Raw genomic sequence first — 15,200 nt, forward strand, 5'->3', positions numbered from 1 at the left:
ATACAATTTAAATACACATGTGTGGAAGGTACTTAAATTTTTTCTCAACACATTCAAAGTATTTTGAGACGACTAGTCTTTATTACCTGGAATATGTAGTCATCTGTTCTATTTTACTCCCCTCAGCAAGTGGAAATATCTTTAACTTTTATTAATATATGTATCTGAAAAAAAAATGGATGACTATGGAAAGTGGGAGGCTCGTGGTGTCCTGTGTCAGAGAAGACCAGGACCAAGAGTGTTCTAGGCTGTTCTGTACATGTAAATTCTTATTTTTCAAAAAAACATAGTTCACATTATTTCACGTATTTTAATCTGTGAACTGTGATTTTTCACTTAACGTTTTGTCTCTGATATTATTTTAGGATTTGTTAGAGGTGGAATTTACGGAGCATTTTTTTCCTTTTCTTTTTTTTTTTTTTTTTTTCTTAAATTTATTTATTTATTTTTGGCTGTGTTGGGCCTTCGTTTCTGTGCGAGGGCTTTCTCTAGTGGCGGCGAGCGGGGGCCACTCTTCTTTGCGGTGCGCGGGCCTCTCACTGTCGCGGCCTCTCTTGTTCCGGAGCACAGGCTTCAGACGCGCAGGCTCAGTAGTTGTGGCTCAAGGGCCCAGTTGCTCCGCGGCATGTGGGGTCTTCCCAGACCAGGGCTCGCACCCGTGTCCCCTGCATTGGCAGGCAGACTCTCAACCACTGCGCCACCAGGGAAGCCCTCCTTTTCTTTTTAATGAGTATGTTGGTGAATGTGTGAGTTTGTGGTTTACTTTCCTGCACAAGATACATACACACAGGATGCATTCGGTTGTCAGTGCTTGCTGTGTCCCAGATAGTGTACCTCTTGCTTTCTGCATCCATAGGAAACGGAGAAGGTTATGTTTTCTCGAGGAGGAATTTTTCATCTGTGTGTTTTTCTCTGGGACACAGAGTTTACTTTGTTTTTTACTGATTTAAAAAATTCCTAATACTTTCTTAGGATACATTTTTTTTTTCCTGCAGAAAAAATAAACAACATGGATAAGTACAAATAAAAAACATTGAAATCACCTGTATTCACATCACTCAGTGATAGCCAGTGTTAACACCTGGGTGTATAAAATGCCAAGCTATTTCTCTGCCTTTGTGTGTCTGTGTACTTTGTTTCTCTCTCTCTCTGTTCCTTTTTTTCTTTTCAACAAGAAGGCATCATATTTTTGTAATTCTTTTAAACTAGAGTTGAGCATCAAAGCTGTAAAGTTTAAAAATATGTATATATGCCTGGGCCCTACTCTATTCTTTAAGTGTCAGGGGCCCAAACATATATATATACTTCTTAAGATCTTTACTGGTTATTCAGAGAGGCATTTCTGGTTAAGAACCACTGTTGGAATAACACTGTCCAGCTTCTTTCTCTTCACACATGTCATGATTATGATCCTTTTTAATGGTTTTATAATAGGGCCAGGACTAGGTAGGGTTAAAGAGAGTGAAGCATGCACCCAGGGAGCAAAATTTATTGAGATGGCAAGAAAACGCCGTCATCAAGACAAACCATACTGTAATGCAACACTTAAAAAACTCAAAATTAATGCGAAAAATCCAAATCTTAAATTGACAGTATCCAGTTCAGCATTCGTGCACAGTTCGGCCTCACCATCCTAACCCCGGTTTTACAGTGGCAGCGGCTTCATGTCCGGTTCTCAGCCTGGGCATATTGACATCTGGGCTGGATCATTTTTTGCCGTGGGGACCACCCTGTGCCCTGTAGGGTGTTCAGCAGCATCCTTGCCCTCTGCCACCTTGATGCCTGTAGCACGCTCCCCCGGCACCTGCTTTGTCGCACCCTCAAGTATGTCCAGACACTGCCCAGTGGGGAGGCATAGTCTCCCAAGTTGAGAACCCCTGTGTAGTATGTGGTTCAGTTTCAACGAATTGAAATCTGTTGCCTCTGTCATGTGGAAAGATGTGTACTGTTAAGCAGTAAACGTTGTGTTTATGCAGTCACTTAGCGTGTAAGGCAGTTGATTCACTTGGAAGTGGTAGCTCTAAGCCTGTCTCTGTGGAGGTGGACCTTTGAGGTTAATGAGTTACCAGCTCTGAGCTCAATTTGGGGAGTGAAGGGGGCCCACTGAAACAGGAATTCCTTCTCTTCAATAGTGTATCTTTACCAGTTGCAACCCATCCATCGTATCTGGTAATATTATGAATGTTTGTAAGTGGTTATTTTTTTTCATTGCATTTGGAAAGAAAATTGATATTCCTGGTGACTCGGCATTTAATTTCTGTATTACTGTTTCCTGAAATACAGGCTGGAGTTCTCATTGGGAAATGTCCCTGCCATGGATTATTAACGAGAAACGGAGGCCTGTTTTTTTCACTGAATCTCCGTGTCTCATTTGTTGGCTGGGCTGCCCTAGAATGACCAAAACATCACATGGTGCGAGATATCCACCGAAGGGCCCAAGTCAGAGGCCTTTGTATATGGAGATCTTGATTCCTCACCCAACTTCTGACCTCACGTGGGGCTATTTTGCCCTCCCTCCTTAAGAGGGCCAGTGGTTTCTCCCCCAGGGCAAAAAGAGTTGTAACCTGTCTCTGTGGATACCACATCTGTTTTTATTTTCCCCTGGTATTTTTTAAGTAAGAAGAAATGTGTGCAGGTTAAAGGGCCTATGGGGAGGAGGCTAGAGATAAACACTGTACAATGTGAAACTCTTCCATATGGGGAATGTGAGGAAGTTTGGGGACTGGGCCTCAATACGAACACTAGCTGAGCTCCTGGTAATTACCAGTGCCTTCGTGATGTATGTGGATTGCCATTTGGTGTGTGGGTGAGCCTTTTATTTGCAGATTAAAAGAGAATTTCAGAATCAGTGGTTATGACCCCTCTTCCCTGAAACATCTTAGTAGGAAATTGGGATAAGTATCAATGTAAGAGAGAGAGGAATGAACGTGGAGATAGTAAACCAGTCTGCCTGTGATGTTGGTCCAGTTCAGTCACCATCATTTTCTAGTTTGTTGTCAAATGGTTCCCTGATCTGAGAGTGAGGTCTTTGCAAAAATCTGGGCTGTGTTTCTCTTTTTTGCCTTGCCCTAGTGTGGTTTCACCTGGAATGCAAAACCCCAAAGCTCTGTGTTATCCCACATTTGAAATAGGAGTGGAAATATTTGACTTCTGTAGACAGAATCAGATTGCTTATAAAATCCGAAGGTTTGTGGAAGAGGCCCTGAACTCAGCCTTTCATTCAAATCCACTGTTACTAAAACTTGCCAGCCAGAGCAATTACTTTGTCAAAGGTCTTGTTATTGCTCCTAATGTTAAGTAATAATTTGGTCCAGGTGCTGAGGAATGTGGGCAAAAAAATGAAGACATGCGTCCACAGCTAGAACATAAATTATAGAGTTTAGAAAAAATGTTCTTGATTTAGTCTCTCCCGGAGAGGGAACCTTTCTGTAAATCTTCAGTCCTCATTATAATCTTAAACTTAAATTCTTTATGATTAAAAGCACTTGGCAAATAATGATTCATTTAAACTGTAGTTCTGATATATTACTCTAATTATTGTTACCATGCCGTGCCCTTTGGCCTGGAAGTGAAACTCGTGTCCTCTTGACACCAAAGGTTAACAGAGCAGGAAGCCAGAGCAGTGTGTGTGCCTGCATGACCAGAATAATTTAGTAATTGTCTAATTACCTGAGGAGTATAATGCCACTGCTAAAAATAGTATTAAAAAATTAAACGAAAGTCGTTTTCTTGTTTCTCATAACCCATCTGTTCTCTATTTTGGGCAACCATGTGTTCATGGGTATGAAACGTGATTCATTCTAAAAGATGGGATGGCTTCTGCTCTGTTGGATAAAATATGTTTTTAATGGAACACAGCATTCAGTAACTTCACAAACATCTCCAGCTTCCGAGACTCAGTTGTAGAGGCAGGAAGGCTATTGTAGGTCTTTTGTCCTAAACTGTGACTTAAAATCTGGAACTGATGTTGGTCAATTTGATATTTATTTCTTCTTAGAAATGGAAAAAAAGTTCATGACAAATGAGGACTTCTCACCAGTATCTTAGGAATATTAAGTTGTTCATTTGTTCAACAAATATCTGTTGCTAGTTACTACTGCCCTTGGTACTAGAATTCAGTAGACAAGCTCTCTGTTCTCATGGTCTAACGGGAGAGTTATCAGGTAAAGGATCCAGTTTTAGCCAGTGGAGACAATAACACACGTGGTAACGTGGAAGCATGGCTCCCAGTGGGGTGGGCACAGGGGGCAGCATGGATTAGGGGGCTCAGGGGAGGTGTCTTTGAGGAGGAAACATTGAATGGAGACCTGAATGATGAGGTGGAGTGAGCTAGCTCTGCAGAGATGTGGGAAACAGTGTTCTAGGAAGTGGGTCCCGTAAGTGCAAAGGCCCTGAGGCAGGAAGGAGGTTGGAGAGAGAGGCTAATCAGATGGGTCATGGGAGGGCACCGGAGTGTTTTTTATTGAACACTAACTCATAGACTGTTGGCAAGTGGTCTCTTTCTAGTGGTCTTAATTTTTTATTGTATTTTAAGGCAGTAGAACCCCTTTATTCAAAGCTAGACCTTCATGGTACCCGGTGTGTAACACAGATGGGTATGGGGTTGTTTGTCCTCCTCGTTTGATGGTGCTGAGTGGGTTTCTCGGGATTTCTCTACTCTGCACATGGGTTGAAAACCACCCCCTAGCCCACTCCTCTCATTTGCAGGAAACCGAGGCCCAGAGGGCAGATGGGACTTGCTCAAGGTCACACAGCTATTCACACCCACCCGAGAATCAGGCTCAGATTTCTCAGCCTTCAGTACTCTTTTTACCATGTTGCTCAAAACGTCTTCCCCAACTTAACCCATTAGGAGGCCAAGCTGTGTGTTGAAAGGTATGAATGAAGGAACGGATGAGGGCTGTGTAAGCAACAGAACTGCTTCTTAGACAAGAGTTAGGGTCCGTGGCCAGTGTGGAAGGCAAAACTTGAGCACATTTGAGTTTACTCTTGAAAATCTACCCTAAGTGGACTTCTAGGTACCATTTTGCAGTGTGTTCAGCCAGCCAGGCTTCTTTCTGGTTGTTACTGATATTTTCCCTGGACCTGCCCTTGGTTGCTTGTTACCCCCTAGAGCCCCCATCCATACTGTTGTCTTCATTTTTAAAAAAAATTTATTTATTTTTGGCTGTGTTGGGTCTTCGTTGCTGCGTGCGGGCTTTTCTCTCTAGTTGTGGCGGGCGGGGGCTACTCTTCGTTGCGGTGCGCGGGCTTCTCATTGCAGTGGCTTCTCTTGTTGCAGAGCACGGGCTCTAGGCGCGCGGGCTTCAGTAGCTGTGGCTCACGGGCTTGGTTGCTCCGCGGCCTGTGGGATCTTCCCAGACCAGGGCTCGAACCCGTGTCCCCTGCATTGGCAGGCAGATTCTCAACCACTGCGCCACCAGGGAAGTCCCCTGTCTTCAATTTTAAACTGAGAGGAATGTACATTTAAAACAGCAGTTCTAACCCAGGCATGATTTTGGTCTCCATGGGCAATTGGCAACATCTGAAGACACTTTTGTTCTCCTGTTGCAACTGGGGGTTGCTTCTGGCATCTGGTAGATGGAGGCCAGAGAAGCTGCTAGCCATCCCACTGTGCACAGGACGCTCCCCCCGCCGCCAGCCCCAACGGAGAATTATCCCCCCCAAATGTCAGCAGTGCCGAGGTCCGGGAGCCCTGGTCTGAAGCAGCACATCCCTTGAAGTGTAACGGGGCCCCCACTCGGCCAGAGGCCCCCAGCACCACCCAGAGGAAGGCACGTTCACATGTTCCCAGGTAACATCACCCACATTCACTAAACTGTCATTTTTTCCTCTTTTTATTTTGCATTTTTGTTTTTGGCTGAGCGCCCACGACCGGATCCCTGACTCCCACGCCCTCATGGCAGTGTTACTGGAGACACCCCCAGAGTGACGTGTGTCAGAGCAGCTGAAAGAGAAGCAGCGACTCCGCGGGGTCGTTCTTCTTCCCTCTCGAGGTCCTTCCGTGTCTCTGGTCATCTTCCTCGTTGGTTTCCTCTTCTCATAGCAATCCCAGGACCCGCCCGCTCAGAAGGGTCCCGCGCTCACCACCAAAGTGCGGCGGACCATGAGCAGCCGCGTGCACGAAGCCGTCAAGGCCATCGCGCTGTGCCACAACGTCACCCCCCGTGTACGAGTCCAACGGTGTCACCGACCAGGCCGAGGCGGAGAAGCAGTACGAGGACTCCTGCCGCGTGTACCAGGCGTCCAGCCCGGACGAGGTAAGCCCCGGGCACGCGGGATGCGCTGCCCATTTCCCACGCGCTCCGGCTGGGGCCGCCTGTCAGGGCAGCGGGATCCGGGACGATGCTGGGCCGCTAGGGAAACACGCTGGCAGATGCCTGCAGCCCTTGATTTTCCTCTAGAAGGAGTAGCCTTGGACTTGAGATACATCCTGAGTTAGGAAGCAGCGAGAGATCTTGTTTGTGGTTCAGACGGCCAGCGCATAAGGGGCGCTGTTTTTAAAAAACAGCTTAATTAGGATATAATCCACATACCATACAGTCGCCCGTTTGACAGATATATATAGGTCAGTGTTTTTTGTTTTTTTTTTAAGATAGTAGTCATTTTTTCTTTTTTAAACTTATTTATTTATTTATTGGCTGTGTTGGGTCTTTGTTTCTGTGCGAGGGCTTTCTCTAGTTGTGGCGAGCGGGGGCCACTCTTCATCGCGGTGCGTGGGCCTCTCACTATCACGGCCTCTCTCTTGTTGCGGAGCACAGGCTCCAGACGCGCAGGCTCAGTAGTTGTGGCTCACGGGCCCAGTTGCTCCGTGACATGTGGGATCTTCCCAGACCAGGGCTCGAACTTGTGTCCCCTGCATTGGCAGGCGGATTCTCAACCACTGCGCCACCAGGGAAGCCCGGTTTTTTTAAATAGTATATTCATGGAGTTATGCAACCATTACCACAGTCAATTTTAGCATCGATTTTTGTGACATTTTTGTCAACCCAAAAGGAAGCACTCCGTGCCTGTATTCCCACAGACTCCCACCCTCCCTCCCTCCAGCCCCTGGCAACCACTGACCTACTTTCTTTCTTTTTTTTTTTTGCAAGTTTTTTTTGCATCCCACGTATTTACTTTTTTTTTTTTAAAATTAATTAATTAATTAATTTATTTTTGGCTGTGTTGGGTCTTCGTTTCTGTGCGAGGGCTTTCTCTAGTTGTGGCAAGCGGGGGCCACTCTTCATCACAGTGCACGGGCCTCTCACTATCGCGGCCTCTCTTGTTACGGAGCACAGGCTCCAGACGCGCAGGCTCAGTAGCTGTGGCTCACGGGCCTAGTTGCTCCGTGACACGTGGGATCTTCCCAGACCAGGGCTCGAACCCGCGTCCCCCGCACTGGCAGGCAGACTCTCAACCGCTGCGCCACCAGGGAAGCCTCACTGACCTACTTTCTATCTCTGTAGATTTGCCTGTTCTGGACATTTCATACAAATGGAAACATACACACACATTTTGTGTCTCACTTCTTTCACTTAGCATGTATTTTCAAGATTCATCCATGTAGTAGCATGTAGCAATACTTCATGCCTTTTTATGGATGAACAATATTCCATTGAATGGATAATACTGTGTTTTGTTTATCCATTCTTTGGTTGATGAACATTTGGACTGTTTATATATTTTGTATGTGTATAATATATATATATATATGTGTATTTTCTTTGGGGGGCTATTATGCTATGAACATGTGTCCAGGTTTTTGCGCAGACATATGTGTTCATTTCTCTCGGCGTACGTATAGGAGAGGGATTGCTGGGTCATGTTAAATTTATGTTTAGCCTTTTGAGAAACTGCCACACTGTTTTCTAAAGTGGCTGCACCGTTTTAAATTCCCGCCTGCAAGGTACGAGGGTTCCAGTTTCTCTGCATCTTAGCCGACACTTGTCACCGTCCCTCCTTTTGATTCTCGCCGATCTAGTGAGTGTGAAGTGAAATCTCATTGTGGTTTTGATTTGTGTTTCTGATACCAAAGGTTAATAATGTTGATAGCGTTGAGCATCTTTTTATGTGCTGATTGGGCCCTTTATGTATCTTCCTTGGAGAAATAAATGTCTATCCAGGTCCTCTGCCCACTTTTAATTGTGTTATGTGTCTTTTTGTTATTGAGTTGTAAGAGTTCTTTATGTATTTGAGATAAAAACCTCCTATCAGATATATGATTTCCAAATATTTTCTCCCATTCTATCTTTTATGTTCTTGAAGGTGTCCTTTGAAACGTGGAAGTTTTAAATTTTGATGAAGTCTAGTAAGCCACGTATTTTTGTATCTAAGCATCAACTCTTGCTAAAGCTGAAAGGATTCGTTTAATTCCGTGTTCAAGAGCATAGGACCTGGTAATACAGTTGCCTGTGCAGTGTTTTCTGTAAGAAGCCCCTAACTGCGTTTTCTCTTAGGGTGCCATATGATAGGAAGGCCTTCTGTGTAGGTGTAGGCAGAGAACTCCCTTGCCCAGCATGAAAGTGGTATCATATCCTTTGCCCCCTGACTTGAGTGTAGTTAAGACACAGTCCGTGTTTTACCAGTCTGTTAACATTTTGTTTTTTTTTTCTGTCCAGTCTTCCTTTCTTTTTTCTTTCCTTAAAAAAAACTTTTATTCTGATTATGGAAACAATTTTTTGTAGTGTGGAAAATTTGGAAATTTCAGAAGAATATAAAGAGGGAAATGGGTTATTTGCAACTTCACTCATAAAAGATAACAGTAGGTAACTTCCCTTGAGTATTTGGTACACATCAGGTCCCATTTGATGTACTGTGTATTATTCATTAAATCTTCCCAGCAACTAAGAGGTACTATGATTATCCCCATTTTCAGAAGAGAAAAGTCAAGGACAGAGAGATTAAATATTTAGCTTGAAGTTCCTAGTTGTTTTTTTTTTTTAAAGAGTTCAAAGTATAGTGGCTTTTCTTTTCTCTTATTATTTTTTAATTGAAGTATAGTTGATTTACAATATTATATTAGTTTCAGGAGTACAACAGAGTGATTTGATATTTTTAGAGATTATACTCCATATAAAGTTATTATAAAATATTGGCTATATTCCCTGTGCTGTACATTACATTTTTATATCTTCCCTGGATTTTTTTTTTTAGACTTTTAAATTTTGAAATACTTTCAAATTTTTGGAAAAGTTGTAAAATTAACACAAAGAAGTCCCCTTTACCAAAACTTTACTCAGATTCTTCAAATGTGAACACTTTTCTGCTTTTGCTTTATCTTTACCTTTGAAGAGTAAGCTTCAGGCATGATCCCCTTTTATTCCTAAATATTTCCTAAAAATACTTTCCTAAATATCTCCCTACAAAACAAGGACATTTATCAGAATCAGGAAATTAACATTGATACAGTACTGTTATCTAACTTGCAGATCTTATTAAAATTGCATCGACTGTCCCACTCACTTTTTTACAAAAAAAGAAGAAAATATTTTCCCCAGATCAGTAACCAATCCAGGAGTACACACCACATTCAGTTGTACTGCCTCTGGTGTCTCTTTTATTTTTATTTTTTTAATTTATTTTTTCTTTTTGGCCAAGCTGTGCAGCATGTGGGATCTTAGTTCCCCAACCAGGGGTCAAACCCATGTCCCCCTGCAGTGGAAGCTCAGAGTCATAACCACTGGACAATCTGGAGTTTCTTTTAACCTGGAACAGTTCCTCAGCTTTCCTTGACCGTCACAGCCTTGACTCTCTTGAAGAATACAGGTTATCTGTTTTGTAGAATGTCCTTCAGTTTGTATTTGTCTGACATTTTCTTATGATGTTGACTCAGGTTATGCATTTCTGGCACTGTCCTCGGTGCAGGGTATCTGGAGACACATGATGTTGGCGTGTCTAGGTCTCGGAGATGCTAACTTAGGTTTCTTGGCTAAGGTGGTGTCTCCCAGGTTTCCTCCTGGTAAAGTTGCTGTTTTCTGTGGCTGACTTACGTTACAACACCAGTCCCCTAAGTGACAGGGTCAGGGCTTTAACCCAGGGAGTTTGTTTTCAGAGCCCAAACTCTTAATCCTTTTACTAAACCATTTTTCAGAAACCACTAAATATTAATTTTTATTAATTTGATATATATCCCCTCCACTAGGTTTTCATGTGTTTTTTTTCTTAAAAAAATGAGCATTTTAATATAGTTATGGGTTTTGCCTATATTTGTTCTTTTTTCACTAATATTTTATCATACCTGTTTCTCAATTTTCTTGAACATTATTAAAACACAGTTTTTCAGATGCACTGCCTACGGTATGGACCCTAATACCTTCAACTGTTCTCATATTTTTGGAATTTAGGTTATTTCTATTTTTGAGCAACAGTATTTATAAACATTTGCAGCGAGTATCCTTACACTTGCTATTTCTAGAAATGGTGTGACGGGGTTCATTAATTTCACCAGGTACTTCTGAGTGCCTCCCATGGGCCAGGCACTGTGGAGTCTACGTTAAACAAGGCAGCAGCCCACACCGCTTGGGGCGGCAGGAGTGAGACAGTTGAGCGCGTGAATCTTGGGTTCCCAGCTCCACACCTGAGCGGGTTCCTTATCCTCACTGTGTGTCTGTGACATGGGACCCACAGGAGGGTGTTGTGAGGCCCTTAGTATGTGGTCAGTAAATCCTGTGGGTCAAACTGAATGAGTATGTTTAAGGCTCATGACGTAAATTACCGGAGTGCTTCCCGGGATTTTTTTTTTTTTTTTTAACCATTTTACTCTTCCACCAAATGTTGCAAGGACTCCCAGTTATGATGATGAAGATGATGATGATTTTTGTTCGTTTTAAGAAGGAGGGAGGGGCTTCTCTGGTACGTGAAGTGTTTTGGAGGTCTGGACTCATCTGAGAATATCCGTGAACCAGTGGTTGATGTGATCATGCGGGCGGGGGGAGGGTGGCCCAATAAGAATCTTTTCCAAAGATCAGAAATGGCAGGACACTTGGGTGTGTCTTTCCCTGCCCAGTCTCTTCTTCCTCCTTTCCTGGGGCAATGGAATGTGTCCCCTGGGAGACGACTCCTTCTCATCTGCTTGGTGTTTGTGGAAGAGCTCAAGCTGTGAAGCCCAGTTCATCCGTGACCTTTGATATTTGAACCAGGCTTTTTAGGGGTGAAAAATTTGGTAACCCTTGGCCAAATTCTGAGATGGAAATTGTGTGCAGAGAGAAGGGGGAGGTGGGGGATAGGTATGGATGAGCCTACTGAGACTTGTGCCCTGGAACCAAAAGCTTGTCATATTTGTCACCGTGTCTTGACCAGGGTTAGTCTGCTTGATCTTGCTTTTCCGTTTGGGAATGGGAGGATGATACCATTGAATGGTCCGTGTGAGAAAGGACCAGATTCTTGGTAGTTATGGACTGGGGACCAGTAGCTTGTGGGTATTTGATAGAATTTAAATTAAATGTTGGTGATCCGATCAGCACTTGTGCCTCTGGGCTCCGATTGGCTTTTGACATGCACATGTGACGGTCTTTAATGCCTGTCCCACACCCCTGGTTCCCACTGAACTTTGATATATTTGTTTTAGGGCTGTGCAAAGATTTTTCCATGAAGGTAAATCTTCCATGGAATGCTTTGTGCTTTTCAGCTCCTTTTTGTTAAAGAGAAGAGCCCTTTATCTCTGCCGTCCATTAATTGCCTTTGGATTCAGATTTGTTTTGTTTTTCTAAGATTCTGAATAGCGGTTTGCTTTTTTTAAAAAAAGGTATTTTCTTTTGGTCTTTGGTGTCTTCACAGAGGTCGGTGTTGCTTTCTTGGTTTCCTTTTCCCCACAGCTTTATTATTTTTTTTATTACACAGTCATTTCATGTTTATGATAGAAGATATGAAAATGTAGAGAAGAAAAAAAAGTAAACCATAATCCTACTAACCACTGTAAATATTTTACTCACCAGCTTTTTAAACTACTTCAAAAGGTGCATACCTCAAAATATAAATCTGTTTATGTAAGTATACCGTCTGACAGAAAATAGGTTAAATCTAGTTCCAGTGAAATCTTTCAGAAAGCTGTACTGTTTCCAGATCCCTGTGGGATTCCACGTAGGAGTGGCTGGGTCTAGAATCCTACCTTTGAAATTCTATATCAATAAAACCTGGCTGTTGCGGGCAAGGTCAGTTGATGGAATACATACAGAAGCCAGTATCCTCTTTACTTTGGAGCTCCTGGAGTAATTTCTACCAGTTGGCCTAGGATTCATTTCCTGTAACAGAAAGCAGGATTTCCTAAATTTGTTTCCTGTGCACATTCCGCCTGGGAAGCCTTGAAGTGTCTTTATTCAGCTATTGATTACAGCCTGGGGGGCACTGCCCCCACCCCCCCGACCCCCCGCCCGTACAGTAAACTCCCAGGGGAAATGAGACAGATGTAATCTGGCCGGAGAGAAGTGGTCCTAAGATGCTCGGGCGAGCAGGCTTCAGCCCTGACAGCATCCCATCGTCTGCAGGATATTTGGCAGTGTTGGAGGTGGGGTGCAGTGGAGGGGGGTCACTGTGATACAACTTTTAACGTGTCCTTCTTGGCGTGAGTGGTCAAGGAAGTGCTCTCCTCCGAGCAGATGGAATCCACCCTGGGACTCGTTCATTTGTCTAAAGAAGTTGATAAACAACCTGTAATTCTCACTACGTAGTGATAACCACTGTTTATGTTCGGGTGTAGAGTTACCCAGATTTTTCCTAAATGTGGGCATATATGTTGAATTACAGTTGTATGTTTCTCTGGTACAGAATCACACTATAGTACAAGGAACGAAGGAGGGTGAAGTGGGTTAAGTCACATCCTTGAGAAAGCCAGATGGTTTTCATGGTCCTGTAGGGTTTATGTGTGCGTGCGCGCGTGGGCACGTGTACATATGTGCACGAGTGTGAGTGTGAACACATGTGCACGTGATGTGTGCACAGCTGCTGTTTGAGCGTGTGTGGCTTGTGGATGTGCATAGGTGTGTGTGCGTGTGTGTGAGTGTGAATGAAAGTGGCCTGCTGTGTGTGGCTGTGCCTTGAGTACCTCAGTGATTTCAGGGCCCTTAGTTACAAGTTCTGGGTAATGTGTAGAATGTTCTGTGTGGCCACCCCTGCTCAGGGCGCAGAGCGAGAAGTCTATCTCCATCTTCCCCTGAGGCGCCCCGCCCCTTCCTTTCTCACAGTCTCTACACGGGGCCCCTCCCCTGACCTCTGCCTCGGAGCTGCCCACTGTTCTCAATATCTGAGTACCTTTGCAGAGATAATTCTTTGCGTATGTTAGAATTTTCCTCACCCTTTAATTATTAACCTATTTTAAAAATTTAAGAGCGCAGTTGTAAATTATAGATACAGTTTTGCACCTTGCTTTCCATTACTCATCCTTCTAAAGCACGTCCGTGTGTGTGGTGTCGCTGTGTGGGGCATCAGCTGAGTTTTGCTAAAATGTTGGCTTGCTGTGTGTTCTGTCGTCTCGCAATGGCATTTCAAGACCTTCATTTCCACTGATTCTTCTGAAAGATGGGGGGGTCGCACTACCCCTCCTTACCCCGCAGTGCAGCTGCGGGTCGTGTGTCACTGCCAGGGCGGACTTGATTAGCGGTGTGATTTTAAGCTGCACTCAGCCTCCTCGTAGGTAAAGAGGGACTGATACATCACACGGAGCTCATGGCCCTTAGAGAAGAGACGGAGCAGTGAGGGTAGCGGTGATGCTGCCAGTGGTAAGAAGGGGTCGCCTGTTGCTTATCTGCTCTGTGCCAGGCACCGTGTTATGGGCATCCCTTACCACCCAGAATTACTGTGATCGTGCTGTTTGCAAATGAGGTATAGATTGGCTAAGGAATACTCCCAAGGTCACACGGCTGGCGAGATTAAAACCGGCAGCCCATGTCCAGAGGTGGGGCTCGTAACCCCACAGGACCACGTCCCTACCCATGGCATGATGGTTTGAAAGTGCTTTGTCAACTCACAAGTGGTGCAGAGAGTGAAGCACTTGCGTTTGGGGAGCTCAGGGCGGATACTGGGTGAAGTTCTAGAGTGTCCAATTATTTTTACCTACTCCGGTCCCCTTGGGACACCTGCACTGAGCCAGTGTTGTGTCTGGGATCTCCAAAACTCAGTGGCACCTTTTGTGTGTGTCCCTTCCCTCTTTTCTCATCTTATAAGCTTCCAAGCTTGGTGATAATAACTGTCTTCTGCCAGACCCCAGAAGCCTACCTTCTGAGTGTCTTGTCTTCACCGTCCATCTCTTCAGGATCCGACCCTTAGAAGGGAAAACCAAAAAGGATGTGTTTCTCCTCTGATCCACAGTAACCTTGAAATGGCCCCCTTGCAAGTGGCCGTGAGAGATGGGCGAAGAGCGAGTGGGTCTCTCCTCCAGACATCAGAGTCTGTAGATGGAGAGCATTCCTGCATCCATTAGAATGTCAGAAGCTAGGAGTAATACAGACAGGGGTGATATAAGAAAAAGGGGTATACAGTGAAGGTACAGCTAATCTAGAAGCAGATTTTATTTTTAGTTTCCCCCCCTCAGTAATTATAAGAGTAACATTAGCTTGTTATAGAAAAAGAAAAAAAATTACAGGAAAAAAAAGCCAAAAATGTTTTGGTGTTTCTCCTACCTATTTCTCTTCTGTATACATACGATATATGTTCGATGACCTTGATTTGTTCCCTTGCATTATCCCTTTCCGGTAACTATCTATGGTAAGAATATTCTTAGTGGCTGCTCTATATTCTGCTGCTTAGATACACCACAGATTATTTTCTCTGTCTCGCAAGTGTAACATTTAGGTGGTCCCCCACTTGTGGCTGTCATAAATAATGTCATGATGGAGAGCCTCGCGTATTCAATCTCTCTGTACATCTCTCCGCATGCATGAAAGGTCCCAGTTGTCTCATTTTGCATTTCTTAACCCTGTTGCAAAGAGGATAAAAACCGTTGGGGAAAGGTAAGCCTGTGGCCTTGAGGGGGCGCCGGTAATCTCCCGTCCCTTTGCAGCCTTGGGGTTTTTTTTTCCTCCATAACCACATCCCTGTCGGTCCCCTGAATGCCTCCTCGTGTCTGAGCCTCAGCTCCAGGCCTCGGACAATGCCAGCATTCAGATGTGTGCACGATGGAGTGTGGAGTGTCGACCCAGAGAGATTTAGGAGGCTGGTGGGGCTCCACCATCACGTTGCCAGGCCCTTGGACCTGAGGGTGAGGTCAAAGAACAGCGGTCGGGAAC

General features: G+C 44.3%; 1 protein-coding gene across 1 annotated transcript in view; it reads left to right on the plus strand.

Annotated features, from left to right (window-relative positions):
• Positions 1-15,200, plus strand: part of ATP9A (ATPase phospholipid transporting 9A (putative)) — a 135,108-nt gene that overhangs the window by 75,130 nt on the left and 44,778 nt on the right. The window contains 2 exon segments of the mRNA XM_036824925.1: positions 6,047-6,163; positions 6,165-6,260. Coding sequence (XP_036680820.1) covers positions 6,047-6,163; positions 6,165-6,260 — 213 coding nt within the window.

The sequence above is a fragment of the Balaenoptera musculus genome, chromosome 15 (assembly GCF_009873245.2).
Source record: "Balaenoptera musculus isolate JJ_BM4_2016_0621 chromosome 15, mBalMus1.pri.v3, whole genome shotgun sequence".
Lineage (NCBI taxonomy): Eukaryota > Metazoa > Chordata > Mammalia > Artiodactyla > Balaenopteridae > Balaenoptera > Balaenoptera musculus.